The sequence below is a fragment of the Tetrahymena thermophila genome (genome assembly GCF_000189635.1).
Source record: "Tetrahymena thermophila SB210 genomic scaffold scf_8254769, whole genome shotgun sequence".
Lineage (NCBI taxonomy): Eukaryota > Ciliophora > Oligohymenophorea > Hymenostomatida > Tetrahymenidae > Tetrahymena > Tetrahymena thermophila.
In genome coordinates, this window is record NW_002476527.1 from 128078 (window position 1) to 143783 (window position 15706).

General features: G+C 19.8%; 5 protein-coding genes across 5 annotated transcripts; 3 read left to right on the forward strand and 2 right to left on the reverse strand. All coding sequences in view use genetic code 6, as the record gives it.

Moving 5' to 3' along the window:
- Positions 1 to 1323: 1323 nt before the first annotated feature.
- Positions 1324 to 2100, forward strand: TTHERM_00975330 (ATP12 chaperone protein; the record flags this gene model as incomplete). Its single annotated transcript, XM_001009978.1, has 1 exon — positions 1324 to 2100. One exon carries the CDS (start codon positions 1324 to 1326, stop codon positions 2098 to 2100), a length of 777 nt encoding a protein of 258 aa, XP_001009978.1.
- Positions 2101 to 3148: 1048 nt separating this feature from the next.
- TTHERM_00975340 (hypothetical protein) lies at positions 3149 to 4149 on the forward strand (the record flags this gene model as incomplete). Its single annotated transcript, XM_001009979.3, has 2 exons — positions 3149 to 3773; positions 3827 to 4149. 2 exons carry the CDS (start codon positions 3149 to 3151, stop codon positions 4147 to 4149), a joined length of 948 nt encoding a protein of 315 aa, XP_001009979.2.
- Positions 4150 to 6518: 2369 nt separating this feature from the next.
- TTHERM_00975350 (hypothetical protein) lies at positions 6519 to 7940 on the reverse strand (the record flags this gene model as incomplete). The annotated part of the gene is made up of 1 exon (XM_001009980.3): positions 6519 to 7940. One exon carries the CDS (start codon positions 7938 to 7940, stop codon positions 6519 to 6521), a length of 1422 nt encoding a protein of 473 aa, XP_001009980.1.
- A 1245-nt stretch (positions 7941 to 9185) lies between these two features.
- TTHERM_000975359 (kinase domain protein) lies at positions 9186 to 12227 on the forward strand. The gene is made up of 15 exons (XM_012796093.1): positions 9186 to 9284; positions 9329 to 9378; positions 9574 to 9661; positions 9716 to 9805; positions 9913 to 10002; positions 10046 to 10135; positions 10192 to 10281; positions 10347 to 10436; positions 10567 to 10659; positions 10784 to 10873; positions 11204 to 11293; positions 11448 to 11537; positions 11632 to 11721; positions 11782 to 11871; positions 11993 to 12227. The coding sequence occupies exons 2-15, from the start codon at positions 9360 to 9362 to the stop codon at positions 12081 to 12083; spliced, it is 1191 nt and encodes a 396-aa protein (XP_012651547.1). The 5' UTR covers positions 9186 to 9284; positions 9329 to 9359; the 3' UTR covers positions 12084 to 12227.
- Positions 12228 to 12608: 381 nt separating this feature from the next.
- On the reverse strand, positions 12609 to 14900 carry TTHERM_00975360 (hypothetical protein; the record flags this gene model as incomplete). The annotated part of the gene is made up of 1 exon (XM_001009981.2): positions 12609 to 14900. The coding sequence occupies one exon, from the start codon at positions 14898 to 14900 to the stop codon at positions 12609 to 12611; it is 2292 nt and encodes a 763-aa protein (XP_001009981.2).
- Between the last annotated feature and the right edge of the window lie 806 nt (positions 14901 to 15706).

Here is a 15706-nt window from a genome sequence, read left to right on the forward strand (position 1 = left end):
GTAATCTAAAAATTCATCTAAATTAATATTTTAGTAATCTTTAAAAATACACTTAAATTAGTATTAAAGTAATCTTTAAAAATAAACCTGAATTAAATTTATTAATTAATTACTCTTATCCTCATATATTTTAATGCCTCCTTCCACCATATACACTTTTGGCCAAACTATGTTTGCCATAATCATTTTAAATCAAAATTTTTTGCTAAATTATATTTTGTCATATTTCAGGAAACTAAGATATTTTTTTATCCTTATTATTTATTAAATTTTTACAATAATATCATAGCAAATATTAAAAATAACAAATATTTATTATTGTATGTATATATTTATAGTAGCTTATTAATAATTATATTTATCATCAAAATAAATAAAAATGCTAAACTAAATACTTTTATTAACCATATATTTTTATTTTATGCTATTTATTAAAAACAAACACTCAAAAAATCAAAAAAAATTCAATAATTATCACTCATTTTTTAAAAAATTTATTTGCCAATCAATGCCATGAGAAACTAAGGTATTGTAATATTATTAAAAACGAATGAAATCGTTTAAAATATATTTAAATCATTTAGATTACTTTTTTGTAGTAGAGGAAATTTGTCTAATACGTGATTTAAAAATACAATAATTTAAATTTAAATCCAAACTATTTTTATAAAAATTAAGTATACATTCATTTGTTTTAATAATTTATCAATATTTTTTCTGATGTTTTAAAGTGAATTCTTGAAAACATATTTAAGCATAAATAAAAATAGAAAAATAACAATATCTATATTATAAAAAATAACTTTTAAAATTTAATTTAATATAAAAATAAAAAATTATTATTATCAAATGATTTGTAAATTTAGTAAATAATTTTTTTAAAGATTTGAAAAAAAATTATTTAACTTTTTTTTTAAATATCTTATTTATTCAAGAAGAAGAAGGAGCTTATGGAAAATTTTATAATCTAAATCTGAAACAAAAACTAAATGATAATTGAATTTATTATTAAATTGGCACAAAAAATATATTTTATCTTAGCCTAGCCATTTTTTTTAATTCAATAATTGATTTACATTAATTATTTAGTTTATATTTTTTAATTAATTATTTATGAAAAGCAGCTAGAAGATTCATAGTTTTTCTTTTTGCTTCTAGCAACTAAATTAAGTAAAATAAATATCCTAATTAATTTATATCTCAAATTTCAGATTAAATAATAAATATTAAAAATTTAATTCTGTTGAATAAATAGTCAAAAAATAAATACTCTTTGAATCAATCATTCATTTGTTATTTAATAATAAGTTTTAAGATATAAAAATGAGCTTAAATTTTACCATTAAAAGGTTCTTTACCATTGGAACATAAGGTGGACAGTTCATGAAAAAGTTTTATAAAAAGGCTACTGTTAAAAAATTAGAAAACCCAGTGCATAATAAGCATTTGTACGGAGTATTTTTGGATGGTAAACTTATAAGAACACCTTTAAAAAATAAATTAGCTCTACCAACTTATGAATTGGCATTCGCTATTGCTCATGAATTCAACATGCAAAATGAATATTTGAAACCAGCAACTATGCCAATTACATCTATTTCTAGAACCACAGTTGATATGGATATACAAGAAAATATTAGACAACATATTGAAGATTCTGTTAATCAATTTGTTAGAAACGATACTATTTTGTTTAGAGAAGAAGGAAAATTAGGAGTTATTTAAAATGAAAAGCTTAATCCTGTAATTGAATATGTCAATAAGTTAATGAATATCAAATTACAACCTACTGATTCCTTATTTTCAAGAGAATTAGAAGATATCGAAATATAAAACATTTAAAAATATATTGCTAGTAAAGATAATTGGACTTTAATGGCAATAGAATAAGCAACAGTTAACACTAAATCAACTTGTCTAGGTGTTTCATTAATTAATGGATTTCTTTCTATCGAATAAGCTTTAGAATATTCAAGATTAGAAGAAAATTTCTAAATAGAGTAATTTGGAATGGTCGAAGGTTCTCATGATTTAGAAGAAAATACTACTTTATTAAATATTTCTACTGCAAAATTATTTAGCTATCTTGCAAATCTTTGAATAAACTAAACTAAAATATTTATTTATAAGTTAATTAAATTTAAACAAACAAATCTTTGGCTAGCTTATTATTTGTACATAAATTATTATTTTGCATATTGTTTTTTATGGCATATATCTATCTTAAATCTATCAAATTAAATTATACAAGCAGAAGCAAAGAATTATTTTTTTTAGATAATATATTAAAAATTTTAGCTTATCATTATAGGATAATATATGAAAATTCTAACAAATTTAAAAAGAAAATGATATATTTTATTACTTATTTATTAAATATATCTAAATTTTTGTACACTAAAAAATTGTGTTAGAAGCTAATAAAAATTAGAATTCTTAAAGAAAAAAACATATTAAAAATTCAAATAAAATAAACCAAATTAAAGATATTTGTTAAAATATAAGGATTTTCATTTCCTCCTTTTATTTTAACTTTGATGAATTACTAATTTAAAAAAATTTTTAATTATATTCACAATTAATAATCGAAGATTATTAAGAATATATATAGATATAAATAAATCTTTCATACTTTAAGTATTAATTTTTAATAGTGTTACTTAAAATCATAAATAAATTTTAAATCAATTAAAAATTAATTTATAAATAAATAATTATAAATCAATGAAAATTTCATATTATATTTAACAAAGAAAGAGTTTCCTTATTTTATAAAATATTTTTCTTTTAGGATTACTTTGAAAAAAAAATAAATTGAAGCATATAGAGTGATTAAAATAGAACAGAAAAACTTAATTAAATTCAAATGAAGTAGATTTGAAAATTTATATTAACAAATTGGTATTTATTTATTTAATTAATCTAATTGGCGGACTTTTAAAAAAGTTTTGAAAATTAAAAGAAAAAGAAAAGATTTAATTAGTTTAAGAAACATATTAATAATTTAAAATAATTAGCTAGCTGGTTTTATATAATAAATATTTATAAATAACTCTATTTAAAATATATTCAATAAAGTAAAACAAAAAACAAAAAAATATTTTTTAGATCATCAATCAATTAACATTTTTATTTCAGTATACTAAAAATGCAGCTCTAATTGATTTCAAGAGATAGCAATTATTTTTAAATTTAATAACAAAAAATTTATCCAAACTACTCAAGTTTTTAGAATTTAACATAGCCACAATAAGTAGACTTAGAAAGCAGCAATATTGAATTAGAGGAAAACAACAATTAAAATATGGAATATCAAAATAATATATTTAGTGGAAGCAATTAAATGAATGAATAAAATTAACCTTTCAATGCTCATAATAATCAATAAACCATGAAAATTATGTTTAATGGAAATTAAAATAATGACAATTTTAGATTTAATAATTATAATTAGATTAAAAATAACATATTTGAACCAGCATCTCATTATAATACAAGCAATAATCAAATGGAAGTTATCGAAAATGTTAATAGCAGTTAATAAGAAGTTTAAGAATAAAATGAAGATCTATAACAGCAAAATGAGGAAAGAGAAATGCTTAGAAAATGCATCAGTGATGTAAAAAAATAAATAAATAAATAATTTTGTTCAGATTATTAATTAATTATTCATAAATATTAAAAAAATAAATAGATGATGTCTAAAAAGTAAGAAAATTGCAGATCTAAAAAAAGATATAACATTTTAAACTTGCACCGTAAAAGAATTATAGGTATATTTATTATCTTAAAATAGTTAAATTTACTATTTATTTTTATAACATAGAGGATACTTTAGATTTGATTTATTATGATCCACAATATTTCACCACAGAGGAATTTGAATACCGCGTTTGTATGAATATAGAAAAATTAGTTTAAGAATAAGAGGAATAAGATTAAATGAAATATTATTATGACTAAGAGTTGTAAAAAGCAGAAGATGAATATTATAGAAAGTAAATTGAACAGTTCAAATAAAATTAAGATTAAGAAATGGAAGAAGATGAAGATGATGATAATGATAGTGGTGATTTAGACATTATATAATTGAATAATATTAAATTTAATCAAAATAATACTTAGACATAAAATCAAAATAACTTTTGAACAAAATCTTAATAACAAATATAGAGTTAAAATAAATATCAATTGAAAAAAAATGTGTAAATAAACAAAAAAATCCTATTTTCTATTCAATATTAAAAATAGATAGAAATTAAAATAAATTTTCAAACAAACAAACAAACTCGCTCTCATTTGCTAAGTAAAAGCAAATATCAAATATAATACTATATACATATATACTCATAATTAATAAAAAAAAATGTAGGAAATTGTTATTTTTGTATAATAATATAATATAAATTCGATTATTTATTTATTATTCATTTATAATTAAGTGAAATTATATCAAATATATATATTTGCTTGTATTTTAATCAAATAATTATATACATAATTACATACCACTTTAGAAAAATTACATTTAATTATTTATAGCTTTCAAGGAAATAAATTCTATACAAAAAAATAAAAATACTATTTAAAATTTGAAATAATTTTAATAATATTTAATTTATATTGTGAATATGTAATAAAAAAATTGCAAAACAAACTTCAAAAATTATAAAAATTAATTACAAAATAAATATAAATCAAAATTTACATTTTTTCAATTTTATAAAAGTAAAGCCAATAAAATAAATGAATGTTTAAAAAGTATTTAAGAAATATAATAATTAATGTAAATATATATATAGTTTATCACAAAAAATGATTCAAAAAACAATTTATTTGATTATTTATGAGTTTTATTAGAATATTTTTTGAAATTTCTAAAGTGCTAGCTAGTTACCTCAAATTAATTCAAATAAATAATAATTATAAAAAGTATGCTTAATTTATTTTTTAACCCTAAGAGTAGAAAACAAAAATTACAAGGTATTCATTATAATTGAATAAAGAATAAATTTAAATGATTTTTAGCTTTCTTAATTAATTATGGTAAAAAGATTTAAACAATTGTTTTGTAGATACTCTTAATAATGTGTTTAATATAGACTTATATGAAGCTTAATAACTAATAATTGTGTAAAATAAGTGAAAAAAACCTAAATTATTATTATTATTTCAAGAAAAAAAATAGATTTAAGATTCAAATAAAATTATTAATTTTAAATAAAAAATCGACTATTAAACTAACACTTCTATTTTATGCATATTTTAAAATTTAATTTTATCTAATCATGTTAATAGAAATTATAACAATTTATTTTTCTATGAAAAAGCTATCTAAGCTTATTGAAATTGAAAATACTTTGCTACTGCAGTTACAATAATAATAAAAAATTTACTTGAAAAAACAGGTCAAATATGTTATTAAAAATATGAATTGAAAATACTTTGATAAAAATATCATAAATATGAGTATTAATTTTATTATTTGTAATTGTATCTCAACTCAATATAATAATAATAAATAATTTTTAATTATTTTATTAAAAGTATACAAACTTCGATTTTAATATTTAACTGTAATAAATTTTTTTATATAATAAAGAATATTTATTGTTATTACTTTCCATTATTTATAATTTGCATATTAGTTCACTGTAAAGCCTTATTTTTAAATAACCTACTTTAGCCATAAAATTAAAAAAATGAACTTTAATATAATAGATTAATTTTTTTAAAAAAAACTATTGATTGGATATCTGATCTGATTATCTATGGATATATCCAATCCAAATATAATCCATGACATTCTCTAATTAAGATTAATAGATTAAGGTGCTATATTTAAAAAATACTAACATATTTATTTATTTATGACCATACTATACTTTTTGGATCATTACATGCAATATAAATCAATTAAACAATATGTATTTTTATCTTTATATGATTATGTAAGATAAAAGTTTTAATCAATGTTTTTAATTAAATTTTTGAATATTATCTATCTATCACAACTATAAATTTAGCAACCTTTGTATTATTAACTAATGTGTTTATTTACAAATTTTTTTTATTATAAAAAACTATTTGGTATAATTTTAAGATGAAAGTGAAGAAAGAGTTTTAATAGATTTTTTTTGACTAATAAATTGAATATATAAACAAATAAAGATATTTTTTACATTTTTGTATAAATAAGCTTTAAAGAAGAAGTTATTTGGATAAATTTATAATATAAATTAAGTATATATATTAGATTATTCTATTTATTAATTAGGTTAATCATGTTTTAAATTATATTTTTATTAGTTAATTAATGTTGTGATTTATATATACAATTTAAGTTAATCAATCAACTTTGTTTGTGAATAAATTGTCCAGGTCATACATACAATTAATTATCCTATGCATCAGTAAATTAATTAGTCTTTGTTTCTGTGATACGTTTCAAAATTATTCAAGAGAAATCGATCTAATAAATTTAAATCTAGTGAAAAAGCAATAAAGCAGTCAGTCAATCATTTGTGATAAAGCCCATTTTTAACAAGGAAAAATTTAGAAAGACTTCCTCTCAACGGAGAAGAATATTTAACATATGATTAAATAGTAGGATTAGTTATATTGTAAAGAGCAAATGATTAAGAAGTTTTAAGATTAGATTGTAGTTATTATTACTGCTTTGTAGAGAGTTAGGCTAGAGCTTTCTATCTTTATTGCAAAACTTTTGTGTTTTATAATATTTTTTTGTAATATAATGTATTATTTGCTGATTGGATATTAACTTATTATAAATTGCTATTACTACTATTAGTACCATTTTATGTATAGCTGTTAACATTGATATTACTATTATTATTATTGTTATTGTTGATATTACTGTTACTGCTAATACTCTAGTGTTTTTGATGAATTATATTTTATATCTTAATTCCAGTTTAGTTTAGAGATTATTAGTTTTATTCGAAGCCGCCTGAGGCTGATGATGTACGGATTCTAATAATTTTAGATTGAATTCTAACTTTAGAGTTACTTCTTTCTTATTACACTGAAGAGTGTAATGATGGGGATTAAGAACGTAAAATTGGTGGAAATTTATTAAGGCTAATTTATTTTTGAAAGAATCCATTATTAGGAGGTGATGTAGAATTGAGCTCAGGAGCAGGCTAATGCTATAATTTTATTTAAGAAAGATTTTATACTGATAGATCGGTAGCACTGCTAGTCAATTAAATATATGATGATTTTTTACTTAGAGATCTTCTTACATTTTAATGAATGATAGGAGAAGATACATAATTATTTTGTTATTTTTTAGATTCTTTATCTGAAGTTTACGATTATTAAACTGCTAATGGAGAAGCGTTAGAATTGGAGGTAGTTGCTGTCAATGCAGTATTAATAGTTGCAGAAGAATGGCTTGAATTTTGTTTTTCAAATTAGCTTTGAGAGCGATGAGCCTTTTCTTAAGCAGGCTCTTCCTTTATTATAGATTACTCTTTTTCTATTTATAAATCTAAACAATCAATTTACTGAAGAGTAGAGTCATCATGATCCCATCCTACTATATTGGAACTTTTCCTCTTTTCAGGGGAGAAAGGTTAATTGCAAACAATATTTTGAGAATAGAAGTTTTGGTAGTACATATTATTTGTCATAATAGAATTATTACTAGCTTAATAATTATTATTATAGTTCGTGTTTTACCTAGTTATATTGCTAGTAGAATTGATATTAGTTAAATACTGATCTAATTTATCTTCGCTCATATTTCTAAGGTTATTTAAGGCTTAGCTCTCAATTTTCATCGAGTCATAATTCATTAAATCGTTAAAAGAACTAAGATTACCTCTCACTTTTGGAATTTATATTTTTTAAGGCTTCTCATAGATTTGCTGCTATTACTAAAACGAATTGAATCTACTTTCTGTATTCATACTCATGTATGCTTATACTACTAATTTATAGCACTGAAGCTGATTTTGGAATGGTTTGATGAAGTAAGGATTATTATGACCTTGTTTGTTTATGGTCTTTAATTATTTGTGCTAGATAAATAAAATTGTGTGTTTGTTTGTAACTTTATAGTTTGGTTAGTTAGTAATTTAATGCTTTGTAGATTGTATATTTGATTATAAAATTTCTGCACCAAAGGATTTAATTTCCACAAATCTTTTGTTTGATCAAATCTCAAACAAATACATTAGAATGAATATAACATACATATATACATAGATACTAATAGATTAAAAAAATTTACTTGAATTTGCTTTGTTTTTATTTGTATAAATTGTTTGTAATTAGCTTTAAAATTAATTATTTATTTATAATTTCATAAGCAAATAAATTATTCATTCATTCATTAATCTTAGTATGCTAAATTTAGTGAAAATAACTCTGCATTACTTTTTTTTAAACTAAATTTCTGATTACTTCAAAGCATAATTTATTGTCATTTATATTACATTAACAAAAAATGCTTTCATTCGTTCTTAACTCCATTCATCTATTAATAAATTTGAATACTCACCTCGATATTATGTATGCAATCTATTAAGCCTCTCTCTAAAATTTAGTGAACAAAATTAATATAATAATAATCATCTCAATTTATTAGCTTATTATAACCATATATTACTCTAATGATTTTAAATCTCTAGAACTAAATTAAATTAATCAAAATACTCTATTAATAAATTAATTAATTATTTCTTTTTCATCATAAAATAGCAAATACCCATTTTTCTTAATCCGATCAATTTTATAATGATAAATATTTTTTATTTAATAACTCTTATTCAATTTTCATTATGTTTATAGTAAATTGAAAAGATCTTCTGTGTACTTACTATATATGATTAATCATTTCAAATAAATAATAATTTTATTTTTATTTAATTTAAAACAAATATAAATTGAATTAATGTTAGCAAGAGAAAAAAATATTTTTTAATAAATATGCTCATTTATTTTAGAATATATATTTCATAAATCCTCATTCATTCATTCATTAATACTGAAATTTAGAAAATTATCAAAAAAAATTTTAATTTTAAATTAAAAAGATATTTTTTTATTTAACCATTTATAAATTAATGATAAATTAAGGATGTTTTTACTATTTCTAATTTACAAAATAATTATAAAGTATGTAATGTACTTATTTATTTATTGCTAATTGATTAAATTTTTAATAAAAATAAATTAGCTTGGAATTTAGGATAAAAATAAAATATTAATAAAAAAGAATGCTTGAAAATAAATAAACTTATAAAAGTATTAAAAAAGTAAAATAGTTTATTGAAATTTTGTTAATATAATATCATTTTAGTTTATTTAATCAGACTCTCTTTAGCGTATTAATGTAGAGCTTGATTATAAGTAAAATTATACAATTACAATTTATTCAAAATATTATTAAAATTACTATCTAAGTAAGTAAATTGATTAATAAAAGGCAAAGCAACAAACAAACAAACAAACAAATTATACAAAATTTTAATAAATGATTACAAAAAAAAAACTCCTATTTAAATTATATGCTTTATACTATCTTTTGAAATAATTTTATTAGAGGTATTAGAATTGGTTAATCTGAAATTTATAGCTTAGGATAAGAGTTCTAGAAATCACAGAATCTGAAAAGACTCTTCCTTATACTTAAGTAGAAAATTTGAATAAAATAATACTAATTAGTAACATATATTTAATCGAAAAGCAATAATTTTTTAGATGGATAAGGAGGTTATTTTATAGGAGTTAGTTTAGCTAAATGTTTAAATGTGTCTGATTTAGTGATAGATTTAAGGTAAAAAGATAATCTCTATAAAATAAATTCTTATTTTTGAATATAATATAATTTATTTAATTGAGATTCAAACTAAAATATCCTAATTAAACTTAAATGATTAAAAGCTTAAATAAAATAGGGGAAAAAGGAGCAAAAGGCTTAGCCTAAGGAATAGGAAAAATGATATAACTACAAAATTTGGCACTTAATCTAAAGTAAATACTTATAAGTTAGCAAAATTAAAATTATTTTTAAAAGAGAAAACAATATAGAAGCTAAAGGTGTTTCAGATTTAACTGAAGAAATCGGACATTGTCAAAATCTAGTTTCATTTAATTTAAATTTAAAGTATTATTATTTTTTTTTTATTTACTTTATACTCATTCACTCTATCTATAATTAAGTTTAAATAAAATTGGAAATGACGAAACCTTAGAATTTGGCATAGGGTTAGGAAAATGCAGTAGCCTTTCTTCCCTATCAGTTGATTTTTCGTAATATTTATTCAAAATCATGGCAACCAATAAATTAATTTCTTACTTTAATGAAAACATTAAAGGGAAAACGGAATAAAAAAAATAGGTTTGATTTAGATATCAAAAGGGATAAGATGTTGTTCTAAATTGACAAGTTTATTTCTGGACTTTTAGTAAATAAATAAATAAAATTATTTTTTATATTTTTCAAAAAAATTAAAAGATACAAATTATATTAAATTCCAAATTCATTCAACTAATAAAGCTTGTATTAAATAAATAAAAAATTGCTATTATAAAAAGAAACAATTATATCAATGGATATTAGGCTACTTATGATTTCCTTAATTAATTAAGTAATAATGAAAATCTTACTGATTTAACTCTTGCTTTTTAGTAAATTTTTTTTTTTAAATTCAACTCTATTATTTATTTATTTATTAGATTTTTTTTGTTTTTCTTATTTGAAAATAATTTAATAGATTTAACAAACAGTTTTTATTTTTTATTTTAATTCAAGCTTTTCAACATTAGATTGTAGTGCAGCTTTAGGGTTAGGTGAAGCACTAATTAAATTTAAAAACCTCACAAGATTGATGCTAAACTTAGAGTAAATCAAATAAAAATTATAATTTACCTTCTATTCTCATATTAATTAAGGCTATAATAAAAATTAATTACTTATAAAATTTATCACCTTAGAAAAAATTATTTTTGGAATTTATCAAGTTAATATAGAGAGTAGATAGATAGATAGATGGTAGATAAAAAAAAATTAAATAAAAAAATTTTGTTTAATTAGTTAAGTATTAAGCAAAATCATTTAAGTTTAATATTTCTTTAAAAAATTAATACCAAACTTTAAATTCATCATAATTTTATAGGATTATGGTGATAAATGTAAAAACTAAATTATAACATTTTATATAATATTTGAAAGTTATAACTAGATTAATGATTACGGGATTCAATAATTAGGAAAAGGTATTAAAAATTGCCAAAACCTAAAAAAACTGCTCTTAAATCTTAGGTAAATAATTTTTTATTAAAGTTTGATTTATTTAAAAACTATTTATTTTTAATTATTATAAAATAAATAAATATATTTCTAATACTTCAAATAAGTTAAGTAGCTATTTTAATTGCTGTTGAATTCAGTTTTTTAAACTTTAAATAACTTATAGATAAAATAAATTTGGATATCAGGGAGCTTCTGACTTAGGAGCTGAATTATCAAATTCTAAATCACTTATTGATTTTTAATTGCAAATTAAGTAAAATTTAAAATAATTTTCTTTAAAATTTATAAATTAAAATTATAGTTTGTTTAATTAGTTAATTAAAATATTCTATAAACAATTTTTAAAGTTCAAATAATATTGGTTTAATCGGAGCCTAAGACATTTTGAAAGGAATTACAAAAATATAATGTTTAAAGCATTTAAAGCTTGATTTATCGTAAAATAATTAATTTTTAATTAATTAAAAAATTTATATAAATCTCAATTATATTTTTAGCTCTTGTAGTATTATTAGTAATCCAGGCTGTGATTTAGGAAGCTAATTGACATCGTTTTAAAATTTATTAGGGTTAAATTTGAGTTTAAAGTAAGCAATTATTTATTTTTAGCTATTTTTATCAAATTGCAATAATTAATTTTTTGTAAAGCGTCTTAAATAAAAATTTAATCTTCTCTTTATGAGAATAATTATGTTAATTTATTAATAGGAAAAATACTTTTATGATGAATGAAAAGTTAAATTATCTTAGAAAAACATAAAAATTGCATAGATTAGTTTATCTTAATTTTAAAATTTGATAAAAAGTTGATATGGTACTGAATGTTTGTTATTTTACTTGTTAAACTTAATGTTTATGCAATTTATATTGAGTAGCTAGCATTCTACTCCCAGTAACTCATAAATATATTTGTTTACTGAATAATTTTAATTAAGAAATAAATTCATATATTTATTTAATAATTTTGGATTAGTAAAATTTTGTTATTCTTTTTTTTAAATAAATTTTTTTTAAATGAAGAAAAAAATTTTAAAAAATTTAATTGAGGCGCAAACCAAAATTAAGCTAGAATCTTATGAATTATTCTAAAAGAGTTAATAAAACTCAGGATAGAATTTGAAAGGATAAATCATTTTTTAAAGGAATCATTAAATTATAATATTGTAAATTTAATTTGGCAAATAAAAAATAATTTAAATTAAAATAAATTATTAAAAAGATTGAAAATAAATAAACTTTAATATAAGATAATAAATAATAAAAAGCAAAATAAATAATGAATGTTTCAGTAATTTTATTTATTTATTTATTTATTTTTAAGTTATCATTATTATTTTGTAATTTATTTCTTTATGTGGTTCTTGTTAGTTAATAATAAACTTCTTACTGAGAGATTATTAATATTTTAGAATTTATTATTATTTTCATTTACCTAAGATAGTTTTTATCTGCTTCCTTGATATTATTTTTTTTCTATTTGCTCTTAAACTTTCTCTTTTATGTGAGGCTTGGTAATTAATGAGCTGTTTATCTGCTTATTTAATAATTTTTCATTCTATTTTTTAGATTACAAATATTTTTATTTATGGCTTTTACTATTCAATAGCTTAGAGGGATCCTACTATTTAATTATTTTTTGGTGCTTATTTGGGCTATTTTTAGATTTTTGTTTAAATTTTCTTTATTTTTTGATACTTTTGTCATTATTTATGTTATTTGCATCACAGCTTGATTTACTTGCAGATAATTTTGATTTATTTAATTCTTACTCGTCTTCGCTTAATTGACTAACACTGGATATTGTATCTTAGTTTTTGCTAGATTCTAAGTTAGAATTTGATTGTATTTTACTATAAGAATCAAATATTTAAGATTCAAATTTTAGCTATTTTTCATATGAATTTAGGCAGTCTAGGATGGTATTCTTTTTATCATTGCTTTGGTAATTTTAAACAAAATTTTTTTGCTTTTCTAAAGTTTACATGATAAAGCTATCTTAATTATAATCTTTTTTTGAGCTTATCCTAGAATCTTTCAAAGAGCTCTAAAGTGTAGCGATATCAGCCTATGATGATAAGTCTTTGTTCATAGAATATTTTTCCTATACAGATAATTTATTAAGACTTTATTTATAAGAATCAAGGTAGTAATCTGTATTGTGATTAATTCCATATTCAAATTAATTTTCATAGTTAGATTAATTAGCATTAGAATCAATATTTTTATAGTAATTTCTGTGCTATAAGAAGTTATCTCTATTAGTATTTGAAGGCGTCTCATCAAAATTTAAAGCTTTATTAACGTTTGCTTCATATATATAATCATTTGTTGATTTAGCTACTTTCAATTAATTATATTTTTATTTATATTTTTATCTATCTTATTCACTAACTTAAAGTTTTTATTCAAGTTTTTATATATCAATATCTTTATCCTTAATTATTTACTCTTTTTTGCTACACTCAGCTTTAATGTAATCTATTTCGTTTCTACTCTTTTCCATTTCCTTATTCATATCCTTTTCTTATTAAGAAATCTTTTCCTTTAACTTTTAATATTTCTCTTTCTTCTTTTTATACTTTTTCTCGCTTTTTTCAAGACTGTTTTTGTCTTTATCATGTTCTTTTGTTAGTTCATTTAGTTCATTAATTAGATTTAAATTTTCATTGTGAAGTCTTATATTCTCCAAGTAAATTTTAGAATTTTCTTATTCAATTACCTCGTTCTTACTTTTTTCAATATTTAGCTCTTTTTCTTTTTTTTCAAGTTTCTCTTTTAATTCTTAATTAATTAATTTTTCTTAGTTTAAAGTTGTTTTTAACTTGTCTAATTCAGTTTTAAGATTATGCATAATTTACTTTTGTTCTTCTTATTATTATTCAAAATTATTCTCAAAATTACTTTAAGCTTCAATAAGTTATTTGTTGAGATCGTTTATTATCTTTCCATTTTGTTGGTTTTCTTGTTATAAATTTAAAATAAGCTTTTCCTGTTATGTAATCTTTGTTTGATATTAATTAAGATTTAAATTATAATTGTTATTTTCTTGATCAGAATTATTTTGAAGAGATTAATTATTCTAAATTAGTTATTAATCAACAATACTAGGAATATTTTAACTTTCAATGTGCGCCTATTCTTAAAATTGTAATTTTTCAGCATTTTAAAGATTGAGTTTTTGAATTTCGTATTGGTCAGAACCTACATTGTGGATAATCACAAATTCAGAAAAGCGGTTTTCTTGCAAGATTTCAAGCTAAGAATTAGAACTATTGTTATACCTAATGATCCTTATGATATTGCTTTCTACCTAAACCTCTGTCCACTTTAAGTTTTTTATCTTACATTCTTACCAGCTTGATGCTTCTTAAAGCTATGTTATTTTTTTCTTCGTCTCTTCCTTTTTTATTGATAGAATATATGCTTAATTTTTTTGAGGAAATTGCATCCATTTCTTGTAGACTTGCTCTTATTATTTTTAAGTGTAGATCTGCAGGAAACTAAAATATATTGAATACAAATCTTCCTTTTAGCTCTCTAATTATATAAAGAACGTCTTGTGTAATTGCCTCTAGTTTTCTTAATTATTTTTATTGACAACCTCCTTTCTGCTCATTTATTTTTAAGTACAGCTTATGAGACCTTAAGAGTGTTCAAAAATATATGATTTTAGTTGAATTTCTTATTTTCAAATATTAATTTAATATTTCAAGCTATTGAACACTAATTTATAGTGTTAAGATACTTGTATCTTTTCAATCAAAATTTTATCAAGAAAATCTCCTATTTATGAAAATTTCTAACAAGTATTCGTTTATTTCCCTTTTCTCATCAATTTAGAAAAAAAATTTGATCAATATAATTGAAATTAGAAGATCTTTTAACTGACAAAAAATTTAAATTTCAAAAGGCAGAGCGCTAAACCAAAAATTATTCGTTTTAAGAAAAATATAATTTTAAAAAGAGAAAAAACACATTTTTTAATAAAAATATTTTTTATATTTTAAGGTATTAATTTTTGAATTAATGTTTGTTTTAACTTCTAAATATTTTTTATTGAAAAATATTTTTTTAAAACAAGATTTTAAATGGGAATAATTTAAAAATGATTAAAAATTATAAATTATATTTTTTAGTAAAAAAAGCAATATAATTTTTTGATAAAATAAAATAATTATTTTATAGCTAATAAATATTTTTTTACTAAAAAATGAAACAAGCTTATGCTTTCTTTTTGTAATATTAATTTTAATTAAAATCTGGTTTGATTTAAAAATGTAACTTTAATTTTTACAATTATTTTTATTATTCTAAATTCCTTAATATTCTTTTAAATTTTTAGCACATTCATTAACTACTTCCAAGCAAAACGATAATTTTCTTATTTTAATTTTTTAGTAATTTAATTTAAAATTAATTTAT